General features: G+C 33.6%; 1 protein-coding gene across 1 annotated transcript; it reads left to right on the top strand.

The window, feature by feature from the left end:
• The first annotated feature begins 13,010 nt into the window (after positions 1 to 13,010).
• LOC133322361 (probable cardiolipin synthase (CMP-forming)) lies at positions 13,011 to 15,990 on the top strand. Its single transcript, XM_061531360.1, has 4 exons — positions 13,011 to 13,616; positions 13,682 to 13,897; positions 15,652 to 15,787; positions 15,856 to 15,990. The coding sequence occupies exons 1-4, from the start codon at positions 13,020 to 13,022 to the stop codon at positions 15,975 to 15,977; spliced, it is 1,071 nt and encodes a 356-aa protein (XP_061387344.1). The 5' UTR covers positions 13,011 to 13,019; the 3' UTR covers positions 15,978 to 15,990.
• The last annotated feature ends 239 nt before the right edge of the window (positions 15,991 to 16,229 follow it).

Genomic DNA, 16,229 nt, shown 5'->3' with positions numbered 1-16,229 from the left:
AGATATTTATTATTACGTACTTAATTACTTTATTCTTCCTCTTGCTCTGAGAAATTTCATAAACAAATCACTACAAAAACAATTAAGGAAACCAGAAATATAAAAATTACTAAAAAACACACAGTTTTGGCTTGTTTATGGGAAATCAGCTCCAAGAAAAAGTTGGATTTTTTTCATAAAAAATATTTTTTCCGTAAAGATGTGGGTTTTTTAAAAATATTTTTTCGGTCACCAATAACCCGTGGGGTTTTTTTAAAAATTTTTTTTTCAAACATCAATAAGGCGATGATTTGTTAAAATATTTTTTTTTTATTTTTTCCCAGCCTCAAATAATTCAAAGATTTTGTAAAAAAACATTTTCTAGCTCCAAGAAAAAGGTGGATTTTTTCATAAAAAATATTATTTTGTAAAGTTGTGGGTTTTTAAAAATATTTTTTCGTGGGGTTTTTTAAAATATTTTTAAACATCAATAAGGCGAGGATTTTTAAAATATATTTTTTTAATATTTATTCCAGCCTCAAATAATTCAAAGATTTCGTTAAATAGTTTTTCAAGCACCAGAAAAAGGTGGATTTTTTCATAAAAAAATATTTTTTTTCGTAAAGGTGTGGGGTTTTTAAAAATATTTTTTTCGTGGGGTTTTTTAAAATATTTTTTTCAAACATCAATAAGGCGAGGATTTGATAAAATATTTTTTTTTATTTTTTCCAAGCACCAGAAAAAGGTGGATTTTTCATAAAAAAATATTTTTTTTCGTAAAGGTGTGGGTTTATTTTTTCCAAGCACCAGAAAAAGGTGGATTTTTTCATAAAAAATATTTTTTTTCGTAAAGGTGTGGGTTTTTTAAAAATATTTTTCGTGGGGTTTTTTACAATATTTTTTTCAAACATCAATAAGGCGAGGATTTGATAAAATATGTTTTTAATATTTTTTCCAGCCTCAAATAATTCAAAGATTTCGTTAAATATTTTTTTCAAGCACCAATTAAGTGTGGATTTTTTAAAATTATTTTTTCAAGCTCCAAATTTTTTTCCAGTCGCCAATGAGGTGCAGATTTTTCAGAATATATTTTTTTCAATCCACGTATGGTAATGATGGTTTCCCATAAACTCACTAATACATACACACACAACTAAAAATTAATCTCTATATTTTGTTTTTTTCTTTTAATTTCAAAAGCACTAATTTCTTAAAATTTTAAAAAAATTATTTGACACCCTCTCTATAACAGATGAAGAAACCAATTTTATCCAAAAACAAAATTAACTATTTCAAATTCTAAAACAGTAACACAAACAGCAAGCAAAAAACAAACTCTCTTCGACTGTGGTACTAAATATTAAGCTAAATAGAACAACAACAACAAACAACTATAAAACCAAAAACAAATAGCAGAAAATAAATGAAAACGAAAAATATGGCAAAATCAATACTTTTAGACTTAGAACAAAAACCGAATAAAAATAACAACAACATAAATAGTACACTTAGAAAAAAAAATAAACAAACATTTGTAGAGTTTTCCAAATAAAAACAAAAAGATGAAAAAAAATAATAATTTTAGTAAAAATTCAAATTAAAAGCATAAATTGAAAAAAAAAACACAAACAAATCCAAGAACAAACAGCAACCAACCAAATACTCGTAGTTATAAAAATTAATAATAAAAAAAATAATAATTATTAAATTAGTAAACATATTAATTATATATATAGAGTCTATATATATACATAGAACGAACGTTATTGTTATAACAAATTAATATTATTAAACAAGAAAAAAATAAACAATTAAATTAATATTTGTTTATGTTAAAACCTACACACACACACAAAGTTCGTTGAAATAATTTTCCTCAATAAGAAGCTAAACCTTTTTTTGAAATAATCAATCTGTTGATTTAAAAAAAAATATGACTCATAAAAATATTGAGTCCTAAAAAGTATATTCTGTTAAGACTTTGGATTTTCAAAAATATGTTCCTAAGATTCATCATGCTTTTATGAAACTAAAAATTAACCAGCGAGCTGAGCAGTATAGTCGGTCGGGGCCGATACCCTACACAACTACCACGCAACTCTAACTTTCTGCGGATGTTTATTCCGAGCATGTGCAATATTTCGTGATATTTGCACTCTCTTCCCCGATGAGAAGTCTGATCATTACCGAAAATTATAGACGTTGTCCTTGACCATAACTGGAAGCTCAAGGAAAATTTCAAAAGCGACCAGCGCTATATTTTCACCCTCTAGTGTGGTAATGAGTTTCTAAATAATATTTGCACCGGTAAATATTTAAGTGTAACTCCTACATCCGAGTACATACGACAATATAATTAGTATCAATTTAAAGGTCAACCACTCCTCTTGGATATATATCCTTCAGGAGTAAATATATACGCCATAGATTTTTTTTTAATTTTTAACACAAATGACTGTATTGATTTAAATTGCTAAATATTGCCCGATCGTCTTCAAAATAGTTATGTTTATTCCTTGGTCAGACCCTTTGTGGCCTGTAGAGAGACCAAAAAAAAACAGACAAAAATAAATTTTTTGGTCCATTTCCCCTAAATATTCACCGATCTTTACCAAAAACAATAAGGGCTATTCAGAACCGGTCCTACATGAAAAATTTCGTGATGATTGTGACCTGTAACGTGTTAACAAATTAGTCGAGATATGACGATCGGTATACATAGGGTATATAAAGAATATATTTTTAATGATCCAATGATTTTTTTAACTTCAAAAATGAGTGGATTTTTAAAAAGAATTTCTTTAAGAATCTCGATTCGTCACATTCGCCAATTAAATAATTGGCTTCATTGTAGATTTCCACCAATGCAAAATTATACAATCTAGAGTTCTTCGCGAAGAGTGGAAAATAAAATTCCAGATAATCCCGCTTTCTTTATAATGGTTTCACATATTCGAATAATCCGCTTCAGTTCCAAATTTATTTCTTCGTCCTTAATCTCTGATGGAAGTTATTTCAGTTCTTCCGATTTATCTTTAATAATGTTTACCAATTCCTTTAGTAGACCTACTGTCCGTAATTGTATTCTCATCGTCAAGTGAGTCATTCGATTTAACTGTTTTGGAAGTTATTGCTTTTATGGCGTCTTTACTATCCGTCATTATAGGGGAGACTTGGGCACCTTCGGCACTTTTTGTTTAGAGCTCTATATCTCAGTACTTATTCAACAGATATAAATAATTTATGGCTGATTATTGTCCTCTGATAATTAATTATAAAAACTATTACCAAAAACATATAATAAATTATTATTAGTTAAACACTTTTACCGTTTTTTTTTCTTTTTTTAAATTCGCCGAATGTGCCCCTACCCGGGGTAGCGTCGGCATTTAATGGGGCACATTCGGCAAAATAGTCGTAGCCTGGTAATTATCACCGCTATCAGTGTGGTTGAAATTCAGGTCCTCTAAATGTTCCATTTTGCTACTCAAAGTTTGACTTTTAAGGCTATATTCTCTAGCGCCGGACGTTGACATCTCAGGGCCACACACACCATCAGAAATATTATTTTCCATCGCATTTTCGTCAATGCAAGCAGATTTGGTCTTATATATGTAATATCGAACCGTATCCCCCCATTCTCGGTGCCAAAAAAATTTTATTTGTTTTTTCGCATCTACACTAATTCAAGAATATCCCTACGAAATTTCAAGTGAACATCTCAAGAACTCTTGAAGTTATAGTCGATTTATTGTGTCAGCACCAAGTGACGGCAAGAGTGATTCTCAAACTTTAAACGCATTTTTCTCGAATCAGTTATTTAAGAATGGCGGGCACGATAACTCAAAAACTAATAACCCAATCGATTTCAAATTTTGGAACGTTTCTCTGTGAGTGTATAGCTATCGTATGAACTAGGATAAAGACAATCGGTGAAGGCGATTTTCCAAAAAAAAATTCCGCCATTTTGTTAATTGTAGTGCGAAGTCAATAATCCTAGTTCATACGAGAACGGGACATGTACTCTTTCTAATACTCAAATTTTCTCTCTTGCTCTCAATTGAGCTGCCATATTTTAGGAAAAAATCAGAAGTGCTTGTTTATTAAATAATAAATTGAATTTGGTTTGCACAACGTAACATTTTCTGCCAAATGAAAATGAAACAAATAATTGACATTTTGTGCTGCTAACGCTAAGAGTCTAAACGCAACCATAGAGTCTAGAGTCAGCGACAGTCGTTTGCCGTGTGTTTCTTATAGGCAACAGGAAATCGCGACGTCTGACGTTCGCGTCTAGCGGCATGACGCTAGAATAGATTTTATTCATTTTTGCTCAGCGTCATACTCAAAATTTCTCTCTTGCTCTCAATTGAGTTGCCATATTTTAGGTAAAAATCAACAGTGCTACCAAATTTCAATGAGAATTTATATCAAAACATATGGCAGTGCTTTTAAAAAAACTAATATTTTCAAAGATTGTGGATGTTTTTAACGAATTAATAATAAAATGGAAGAAAAATAATTTTTTCAATAATTTTATCCAAGTTCCTTGACATTATTCTTTATTAAATAATAAGACTCTTAGAGTCTAAACGCAACCAGAGAGTCACGAGTCAGCGTCATACTTTTTCGCCGGCGTGAAAACCAAACGAAAGAGTTAGCGCTAGCGGCACAAAATGTCAATTATTTGTTTTCATTTTCTGACAGAAAATTTTACGTTGTGCAAACCAAAATCAATTTATTATTTAATAAACAATAATGTCAAGGAACTTGGATAAAATTATTGAAAAAATTATTTTTCTTCCATTTTATTATTAATTCTTTAAAAAAAATTATGGGTATTTCCTCAAATTTTCCTATTTTCTTTGGCTGGGGAGCCAAGTTTAATTTATATCATATATATCTTTGTTAAATTGTAATAAAATATTTTTCTTGCTTGGTCATGTATATATGCTAAAAACTTGTACTTAAAATGATGTCGACTTTGGTCTAAAAGACTTATTGGCATTAGAATGTATGAAAAATAAATAAAATAAATAAAAAAACATCCACAATCTTTGAAAATATTTGTTTTTTTAACAGCACTGCCATATGTTTTGATATAAATTCTCATTGAAATTTGGTAGCACTGTTGATTTTTACCTAAAATATGGCAACTCAATTGAGAGCAAGAGATAAATTTTGAATATGACGCTGAGCAAAAATGAATAAAATCTATTCTAGCGTCATGCCGCTAGACGCGAAAGTCAGCCGTCGCGATTTCCCGTTGCCAATAAGAATCACACGGCAAACGGCGTTTAGACACTAACTCTTTCGTTTGTGCCGCTAACGCTAACTCTTTCGCCGGCGAAAAAGTACGCCGGACTCTGGTGTTGGGACTCTTATTTCAGGTATTCGTTCTGTCTAAAAACTACTGATTGAGAATCCGATTGTAGTTTAAGTCAGAGAGTCTAGACTCTAGAGTCAGCGACGGTCGTTTACCGTTGTTTCTTATTGGCAATAGATTTTATTCATTTTTGCTCAGCGTCATACTTAAATTTTCTCTCCTGCTCTCAATTGAGTTGCCATATTTTAGGTAAAAATCAGCAGTGCTACAAACATTTCAATGGACATAAGGCAGTACTGTTAAAAAAATGAAATATTTTCGAAGATTGTGGACGTTTTTTTAACGAATTTTAATAATAAAATGGAAGAAAAATTTATCGAGGAAATAAAAAATACGACATCTTGTATAACTTGGAATCTCTTGATTACAAAAACACAATAAAAAAAGGAAGATATTTGGTAGAGCATAACAGAAGTTCTCAATATTAGTGGTAAATAATTAAATGTTTGTATTTTTTACACAATTCTATAGCTTTTTGTTTACTTTAGTCGAAAGTTGCAAATCAAACGAACCTCTGGGGAAATTGCTTATCTTTGAGAATGTCTCTGCAGCGTCTCTTTAAGAAAATTAAGAAGCAATTTGTATTTTAATACACTCATCCGTGTGACTTTGAAGAAATGTTCCTCATCCATTGACTGGATTTGGTTTAAACACGTATTGTAAAATCCCTGCTCATCTCGTGATAAATTTACCCTTCTATTCAAAAATATTGTTTAACAAACAAAGAAAACGAGATTTTTAAAAGTTTTCTTTTTTTGATAACCTGAATAGATTTGCTTAATTTATTTTTTAATTATCCAGCAATTCTAGAATATTTTAAGTCAAGTTTGTTTCTGGTTACCAAAGTCGTAATAAATTAAAGCAGTGAAACTGTATTTTTGAGAAATGCTCTCCGAAATTTCCCATAACTTTGCATGTCTTTTTAATATTACCATGTGTAGGTTTTAATATTATCGATTTTTTATCGAGTTTCTTATTATTTGTATTCAAATTAAATTAAAATAAGAACATTTTCATTTAGAAAAAATAAAAAATCAAATAAAACACCTAAAGAAACGAAAGTACTATGGAAATGAACACGAATGAATTGAATGGCTAATCCCATTTTTTCGGAAATAAAAAAAAATATATATATATCCTCTAACAAATTTAGGAACCTCAAATATAATTATAATTCATAATATAATACAAAAGATCAACTATATTTAAAAATGAAAGCGAGTTCAGCAAATTCTTCAAAGCGCAATTATAGCTAAAATTTCCAATAACAATACAATCCGTTTATGCTTCATTATTATGCCATTAAAAAAAGCAAAAAAAAAAACAAACAATGCAATTATATATAAATAATTATTACTTTATTTATCTATAATTAATTGAAAAACTAAATCAAAAAAAACTTATTAAAATTATTTTTTCTTATTTGGTAATGCAAGCAAAAAAATCACAACACAAAAACTAAAACAAAACTACTACAACTACTAAATCAATTTAATTTTACTTTACCAAAACAAAAACAAATGCATATTTTTAAAATTTAGAGCAATTATTAAACGAAAAAAAAATTAATAGCAATTATAATTAATACTATTAAAAAAAAACTAAACTAAAGCTAAAAACCAAAAACAAAATACTACTACAAAAAAAAAAAACATACGTATTTCTTACATTATACCTCATTAGTTATAAGTATAACAAATTACACAGCCACACAACACAAACACACACAGATAGGCACTCTTAACACAATGTGCGTATTGCATACATACATAAATATTAAAATTTTGTTTAAAATTTCGAAAAAAATAAATAATTGGAGTATATTTTTTTCCAAAAGATTGAAGGGGCAAGTGTGACTCCTTCTCCTGCAGTTATCTTCTCACCTTCCCTGCAGGCATAAAATTCACTTCCTTCAATATTTTTTTCTTCCTTTATATATAATATATTTAAAAGAATATGTATGTATAGATGCGCCACAATAAAAGTTCCATATATAGTAAATTCTAATTCTTCCTCAAGAGATTTGTTTCCAATATCCTCAAATATATTTTTTAAAAGTCCTATTTAACACACACACTTGAACACCGATGCTACTAGTACATACACAAACATAAACCACTCCAAAAAAAACTTGTCTTGACACTCTCAAAAGTGGAACAATTTGAAATAAAAAATTTAAATAAAATTTGAAATTTTCAAACATCATTTAAAATTATTAAAAATACCAAACAACCAACCTCCCATATTTAAATGCAATGTAAAATTGTTAGTCATGACTTAAATTACCAATACCAAAAGAAAATCGAAAACCCAAAAAATACCAATTACAAATGATTTTAAACACAAAAACAACAGCGCAATAATATTAAAAAAAAACAACAAAATCCACAATGAAAGTCAATAAAAATTCTAATAAACAAAGTAATTCGAAAATAACAAAAAAAGCAAAAAAAACCGATATTTTTATTTTGGAATTTTTTTTAGCAGGTAAGTTCAAGTTTTTCTTCTATTCACGGTGGATTAATCAACCTTCGGAGTATACTCGACAACATTCCGATGACAAATTTAGAAAAAACAAGTGAAAAAGCGTTAAGTTCGGCCGGGCCGAACTTTGGATACCCTCCACCATAGATATACTAAAAGGTAGTTGAAATGAAAATGTAGGGAAAATACCAAAACCATAATGTGAACCATGTTCCAGAAAATGTTGATTTCATCCAACCTGTGCCTATCTTATTATTCTTCCAAACTTAGTTCAGGTTCGAAAATGTGGACTATCGGTCCACTCCCTCTGATACCTCCCACACAGGTGCTAGGCCTAAATGCGGGTTATAGTTCATGTATAGTTCAATATCGAACCTTACGTTCTAACTTTATCTCGATATCCTCCGCAGGTTAAATGATTACGACAGACTCTTAGAACCAAACCCAAAATGCGGAACAAATTAGATAACCATTTTAATATAAAAAAGGGGGTTATATGGGGACTACCCCAAAAAGGGAGCGAATATAAATAATTTTTGGTAGGGAGGTTTGTTACCATATACGACTACAAAATACCAAATTGCAGCGAATTCGGTTGAAAAACGCGCTCAAGAACCCCAAAATACCGAATATTGGGGGTACCCTTATATGGGGGCTTCCCGAAACAATGGACATATATTCATAATTTTTTGTGGAGAAATTTGATGCCTATTAAGAACTCAAAATACTAAATTACAGCCTATTCGGTGAAAAAATACGATCAAAACCCCCAAAATACTGAAAATTAGAAGGTGCCGTTATAATTTTTGTGGAGACACCTAGTACCCAAAAGAACCCAACGTATCAAATTTCAGCGAATTCAGTTGAAAAACTCGGTCAAGAACCCCAAAATACCGGGTGTGGGGTGTACCCTTATATGGGAGCTATGCCTAAACGTGGACCGATATATCCCATCTTCGAACTTGACCTGCCTGCAGACAAAAGACAACCCTATGCAAAATTTCAGTACCCTATCTCAATTCCTTCAGAAGATAGCGTGATTACAACAGACGGAAGGACGGACATGGCTAGATCGTTTTAGAATTTTACCCTGATCAAGAATATATATATACTTTATAGGGTCGGAAATGAATATTTCGATGAGTTACAAACGGAATGACAAAATTAATATACCCTCCATACTATGGTGGAGGGTATAACAAAGTTTTTCTTCTATGGAGAGCAAAATTAAATGCTACAGGACGCGTTCATAGCTTGCGGATAGTCGGAAGTAGAGTTGTACAGTTCACGAACGAACTAGTTCAAATGAAGGATTCACTTAAAAGGCCGATTGAACTAGGTCTTACAAATTCGTTCTTTTTAGTTCATTAAAAGAACGAACTGGAATATCGTTCCTTTTAGTTCAAATGTGAGCGTTTTACTGACCTAGTTCGATTTGGTCTAAATGGATGCGACACCGATCGAGTTTTATTTTGCATGTGATATTAACAGCGCTTTAATTTAGTAAACACAAATAAAAATATGTTGTCTATCATTTATGGCAAGTAATTATTCAATTATTTTGAAACTTTTCTTAAAAATCTACGCCCTTTAGGTCCACATTTTCTTTGGAACCTTTTTTATTCCACCACTTTATCAATTCCTGTGAAACATTTATTTAAAAATTCACACATTATAGGCCCATAAAATGTTCTTAAATTTTTCTTTTTTCTTAGAAGGAAATGTCCATTTTTACTGAACACCACCAGTGGACTGTCACCATATTTCTATTTTATAACAAAATTCCCTCCAGAGTGTGGTCTTGTCGGGCACCAAATATTGGAAAGTGTTCACTACTTCACTCATTTCATTTATTACATCGTATATAATATGAAGAACATATCTTAAGAAAACTCAGTATCTATATTCTAAAGAAGCAACTGCCTGAAGTCCATATTTCTCGCCTTCAGTGATTCGATATATATTTTCACGATGTTACTCGACATTACATTATGTTACTCGACATTATATGTTCACGATGTTACACGACATTATTTCAAACACTCCAAGAGCTGCAAGTACCCATGCTACAGATCAGTGGTGGACATTATTAAATGAGAGTAAATTTAGTTGCTTACTCAGACCATAGTAACATATGTTGCCAGCCATATTCTTCTCCGAATTTCGAAGCTGATGTTATTAGTAGCGCTACCGAGGTATATAAAATAGATCACTACCTCGCAGCTGTAGTTCTCATGTTCCACATTTGGTCCGAGTCTACTGGATGTCTTGCGCGTTGATACCATCAGCCGTTTACTGCCAGACACACTTTGGCAGACTCCTTCTTAATTTGTTCAAAGGTGGCTGTTACCGCTCTCAATGTTCGATGTCATCGGCGTAGGTGAGTAACATGTATTGTTTGGTGTACAGAGTCTCATTCTATTCACCTTTGCCTCTCGTATGATCTTTTCCAGCAGGATGTTAAAAAGGTCACACGACAAACTGTCACCTTGTCAGAATTTTCGTTCGGTATTAAAGGGCTCTGAGAGGTCCTTTCCGACTTTTACTGATGACCTTGTGCCAGTTAAAATTATCCTGCATAGCCGTGTTAACACCTTTGAACGGATGGGGATGTCGAATTCGTCTTTATAGTCTACGAATAGGTGTAATGTGTCCATATGTTTTTCGTGGGTCTTTTCCAGGATCTGGCGCAGAGTGAAAATCTTGTCAATGGTGGTTTTGCCAGACCTGAGGCCACATTGGTATGGTCCAATAATGTCATTGGCCATTGGCTTCAGTCGTTCTCACATAACGATGGATAACACTTTATATGAGATGGGAAATAGTCTTATTCCTCTCTAGTTGACACATATTGCCTTGTCTCCTTTTTTGTACACGAGACACAGGATGCTAAGGTTCCAATCTTTGGGCATGCATTCATCTAGCCAAATTGTACTAATCAGCTGGTGCATGCTCCTGACCAGCATCTGACCACCAGTCTTGAATAGTTCGGCTGATAATCCATCGGCACCTGCTGCTTTATTCTTCTTCAGCCGATTAATTGCTACTCTGACCTCATCTTGGCTAGGTGGTATACAATATATACCGTCATCTCTTATTGGTTCTGGGGTAATTTCTTCACCGCCACTATTTGATACCAGAAGTTTTTCAAAATGCGCAGTCCAGATCCTCAACACTGCCTGCATTTGTAATCAGGTTTCCTTCTTCATCTCTACATGAGGATGTGCCTGCGCCAAAGCCTTCGGTTTGGTGTTTTACTCGTTGGTAAAATTTTCGGACTTCATTCGGACTCTTGTACATCTCGATTTGCTCACGCTTACGTTTTTATACCCTTCACCATAGTATGGAGGGTATATTAATTTTGTCATTCCCTTTGTTACTCATCAAAATATTCATTTCCGACCCTATAAAGTATATATTCTTGATCAGGGTAAACTTCTAAGACGATCTAGCCATGTCCGCCGTCAGTCCATGTCCGTCCGTCTGTTGTAATCACGCTATCTTTTGAAGGAATTGAAATAGGGTGCTGAAATTTTGCATAGGTTTGTCTTTTGTTTGCAGGCAGGTCAAGTTCGATGATGTCAGATATTGGTCCACGTTTAGGTATAGCTCCCATATAATAGTACCCCCCAATTTTCGGTATTTTGGGGTTCTTGGGCGCGTTTGTCAACCGAATACGCTGAAATTTGGTACATTGGGTTCTTATTGGGTAGTAAATGTATCCACAAAAAATTATAAATATAGGTCCACTTTTTTTGTAGCCCCCATATAACGGTACCTCCCAATTTTCAGTATTTTGGGGGTTTTATCGTATTTTTCCACCGAATTGGCTGTAATTTAGTATATTGAGTGTTTAGTAGGTACCAAATCTCTCCACAAAAAATGATAAATATAGTTCAATTTTTTCGGATATCCCCCATATAAGGGTACCCCCCCAATTTTCGGGTTGGGGTTCTTGAGCGCGCTTTTCAACCGAATTCGCTGCAATTTGGTACATTGGGTTCATATTGGGTACCAAATATCTCTACTAATAATTATAAATATCAGTCCACTTTTTCTGGTAGCCCCCATATAAGGGCACCCCAAATTTTTGGTATTTTGAGGTTCTGGAGCGCAATTTTCAACCGAATTCGCTGAAATTTGGTACATTGGGTTCCTATTGGGTACCAAATATCTCTACTAAAAATTATAAATATGGGCCCACTTTTTCTGGTAGCCCCCATATAAGGGCACTCCCAATTTTCGGTATTTTGAGGTTCTTGAGCGCGATTTTCAACTGAATTCTCTGAAATTTGGTACAATGGGTTCTTGTTGGGTACCAAATATCGGTCCACTTTTTCATTTCAAATACCTGTCAGTATACCTGTGGTGGAGGGTATCCAAAGTTCGGCCCGGCCGAACTTTGAGTGTCGCAGATATTCAGCTGGTCTCCCTAGGTGACCTTATCTATAGGTCTTGTGTACACCGGATGGAAAATCAACTTATGATGACGATTTTATAGTACCTTATTTTCATAAACGCCATTTTAGGGTTCTCATTGGAGATTCTCCAACCGAAAATCGACCATGACATAAATATAATAAATATTATTGGACTTGTGTATTTTTTAATAATCACGATCTTAAAAATATACCAATAACTTAAAAATCGGTGAAAAAAAACTAATGGTGCACATTGTCAACACTTGCAATCCAACTAAGCAAAAATCTACCTAAGTATCCCTACCTAGTTTGACAGCCGCTGAAAGATAAGACCGACAAAAAAATAATTCGGTGATAATTGAAATAAATTATTTATTTTGTTCTAAAAAATCAAGGACGTTGGTGTAAATAGAGGACACACACACGTACCTAACAAAAAACATTTACAAATGGTAATAATAACAAAAGCGGATACAATCTTCGAATCGGTGCAAAAGGTCAATTTGTCAGAGGCCGATGGTCGCACGAGATATAATTTCATATAGAACCAACTGGAAATCAAGATGATAAACATGTTTCACAATCTGTTGCTTTCGATTTCTAATTGAATTATTTTCTCTTCCCCAAGGTCTAGCTAAAGTAAACATTGGATTTATTTCCTTCCTCGTTAAAGCGATTTTTATCCGAAACAAGTTTTGCACGCCGTATAATTCCTTGACCAACCAAACAACTCACAACGATTACCCAACATGTTGCCCGTTACAGTTTTCCGCCAAGTAGCCCGCCGCGGTTGTGGCTTTAAAAATCTCACGGAACTTGTATCGCCGGGCAACAGTTCCCATATGCCAAATGCCGTTATGAATTGCCTGAACCGCTATGCCGCTGCCACCGGATTTATACGCATTTCATTTTTGGACGTTAATCAATATCGCAATTGGGATGTGGCCACCTTGCGTATGTATGCCGATCGCAAAAAACAGCTGCTGCACATGAAAACCCTTAAGGGTCGTGATATGCTGCAGGATGTTTTGGATAAACAACGTGAACAGTTTATCGAACGTAAAAATGTTATTGCCGACGATATTCGTGATGCGATTGACAAAAAACGAGAATCATTTATAGAACGTAAAAATGTCATTGCCGAAGATATTAGGGAAGCGCGTCACAAAGTCCAACAGAGGGTTCGTGAAAAAATCGAAGAGGTAGAGCGTGAGAATATCATGACCATACCGAATATGTTGACAATGGGACGTATGGTGCTGTCGCCTTATATTGGGTATGTGATAGTCGATGGGAATTATGAATTGGCTATAAGTTTGTTGGTCGTCGCTGGTATTTCAGATTTGGTAAGTTTGAGGAGAATTTCTTGTTTTATTTTGAAATTTTGTAATAAAATTCCTCTGTGTTACAGCTTGATGGTCAAATTGCTCGCCGGTGGCCCAATCAAGCAAGTAAGGCTGGCTCATTTCTAGATCCGGCTGCCGATAAAGTGCTGATGGGCTCATTGGTTATATCAATGGGCTATTGTGATTTATTGCCCCTATGGTTGGCTGGTACTATACTATTTCGTGATGTGTTCCTGATTGCTGCAGGATTTGTTATACGCTATATTAGTTTGCCACCGCCAGTAAGTATTATTTATGGTGTTCAAAATTAGATTTAAGGACTGATAGCTATGTATTTTAAGAACCAAACTAGCTAAACAATGACGATGACCAGTAAAATGCCAAATTACTGTAATTTTGGTTTGCGATAAAGTGGTCCAATAGGGAACCTTTTTGAATGCCCTCCTCAGTTCAATCCGACAAAACTTGGCTACTTTTAGTTTGCCCTCAGAAGTGCTGAATAGTGATTTTCCGATCTTCAGTATTTTTTCTCCGGCTTTTGTCTCGGGTTTTTTGTTTTGATTACCACATTCGTGGTAAATTCGAACATAGTAAAATGAATACAAGTGATCATCCCTGGCAGGAAATTTATCCCACAAATTGAGAAATTGGACGAAAAGAATTAGAAGACTTGGAGTGTCCATATGAGAGGTGTGCTGATCCATACCGGGTTTTGGAAATACGTAAATGGTCAATGTGACAAGGATCCAAACTGACAATTTTATAAGGGGAGTCTGATGATGAGATTTGGCTTTGTCAACTATTATGTTGAGTCTTAAAATATCCCAACTAAACTACGTAGAAAGCTGTAACCCCTCCAAAGAAGCGTGGGAAAATTGAGGAATATCTATAAGCCTTACAGAAGATGCAATGTACAAAAAGCTGTTAAACCAAGATTTCTCGGATTGTAAGAGCATGGCCGATTAGTTGTATGGTTTCACCGAAATAACTAATAAGCTGATGGACGTTAGCAGAGAAATCCAAGAGGAGCTGCAAATTGGAAAAGCGTATGCGATGAAGCTACATCATGTCAACAGACATTTGGGGTTGCCATCGCCCCAAATATCTGTTGACAAAAAACTAAACGAGACGGTGAAAAAAACCAAGTACAGAAAATAAAACGATGACAAATTTGTTTACTGTGGTAGGAAAGGGCCCTATGCAAATAATTGCAGAATGAGAAATGGAGATCATAATTTTTACTCTATAGTGACGTTGGTAGATAAACTAGAATTTACACTGGATCCAAGTACCATATCGGCTCAACCGTAAGTTTTTCACCACTTTTGAGAATTGCGAAGAAATCATTATGACGGTAGTAGCTTTGGAATCGACAAAGCTACAGCAGTTCAAAAGAAGTTTGGGACGATGCCAAGCAAAACTAAAAGCTACAGTAGAAAAATACGAAGTACAGAAAAGAAAACGATGGCAATTTTTTTTTAATGCCGTAACCAAGGTCACCACTATACAAATAAATGTAGAATGAGAAATGGAGATCATAAATTTTACTCTACAGTGGCGTTGGTAGAAAAAGTAGATTTGACAGAGGAGCCACGTACCACATATCGGCTCAACTGTAAGTTTTTCACCACATTTAAGAATTGTGAAGAAATCATTATGACGTTTAATTATATCATATGTCTTAAGCCTAAACAGGAAAAATGTCCTCATCGAAATATTTGTTTTAAATCCCATGTTTCTTTGGACCAAATCCTTTTCACACAATTTCCTAGGAATGTTCTTCTGGCTAATATGGAAAAACTTCTGACACTATCTCTCGACATTGTATTTTATTGATAGATTATCTCAAGTGTTGCCTGGGATGCCCTTCAAGACTCATGTCCGCTACGGATTATTTATTAAAATTCTATCTACCATTACTGTAGATCTCCCAAAAATGAGTCTTCAAATGTTACGAAAATCTATATATAACTTCCAATATATATTGAAGAGGATGATATAAATTCTTAAATTAATTTTCATTTCATATTTACAGCGAACATTCTCTCGTTACTTCGATGCCACACATGTTACTGCTCAATTGGAACCGACTCTTATTAGCAAAATCAATACTGGAGTGCAATTATCTGCCGTTGGTATTAGTTTGGGAGCACCAATGTGGGGATATTTAGGTAAGAATTTCTAATCAGCACCTCTCATAGGTTAAATAATAATCATTCCCCCTCTCTCTTTCCAACAGATCACACTGCCTTGCATGGTCTGTGGTACCTGACAGGGGCCACAACAGTAGCTGCCGCCTTAAGTTATATCTTAGATAAGAATACATTTAAAATTTTAAGCAAAAACGTCCCAAAGAAATAGAAAAAAATAATGATGATGGAATATAAAAAACAATTTTTGTGGTGATATGTGTGTATGTGCCATCATAGATGGTTCAACATATCGGAATGCTTCCTATTCTGCAATAAATAGGAGACGAAGCCTTACTGAAACGTTAGCAGCCATAACAAATTAAACAAAAAAAAACACTCTCGACTATTATTGTTAGCAGCTGTTATAAAATATCATATGTGCTTTATTTTATTTTTTATTTTTAATATATATTTTTTTCAT

This window comes from Musca vetustissima, unplaced genomic scaffold (genome assembly GCF_032173495.1).
Source record: "Musca vetustissima isolate MV318-11 ecotype Yass unplaced genomic scaffold, APGP_CSIRO_Mvet_v1 utg7184, whole genome shotgun sequence".
NCBI lineage: Eukaryota > Metazoa > Arthropoda > Insecta > Diptera > Muscidae > Musca > Musca vetustissima.
This window is presented reverse-complemented; position numbering and strand designations above follow the sequence as displayed.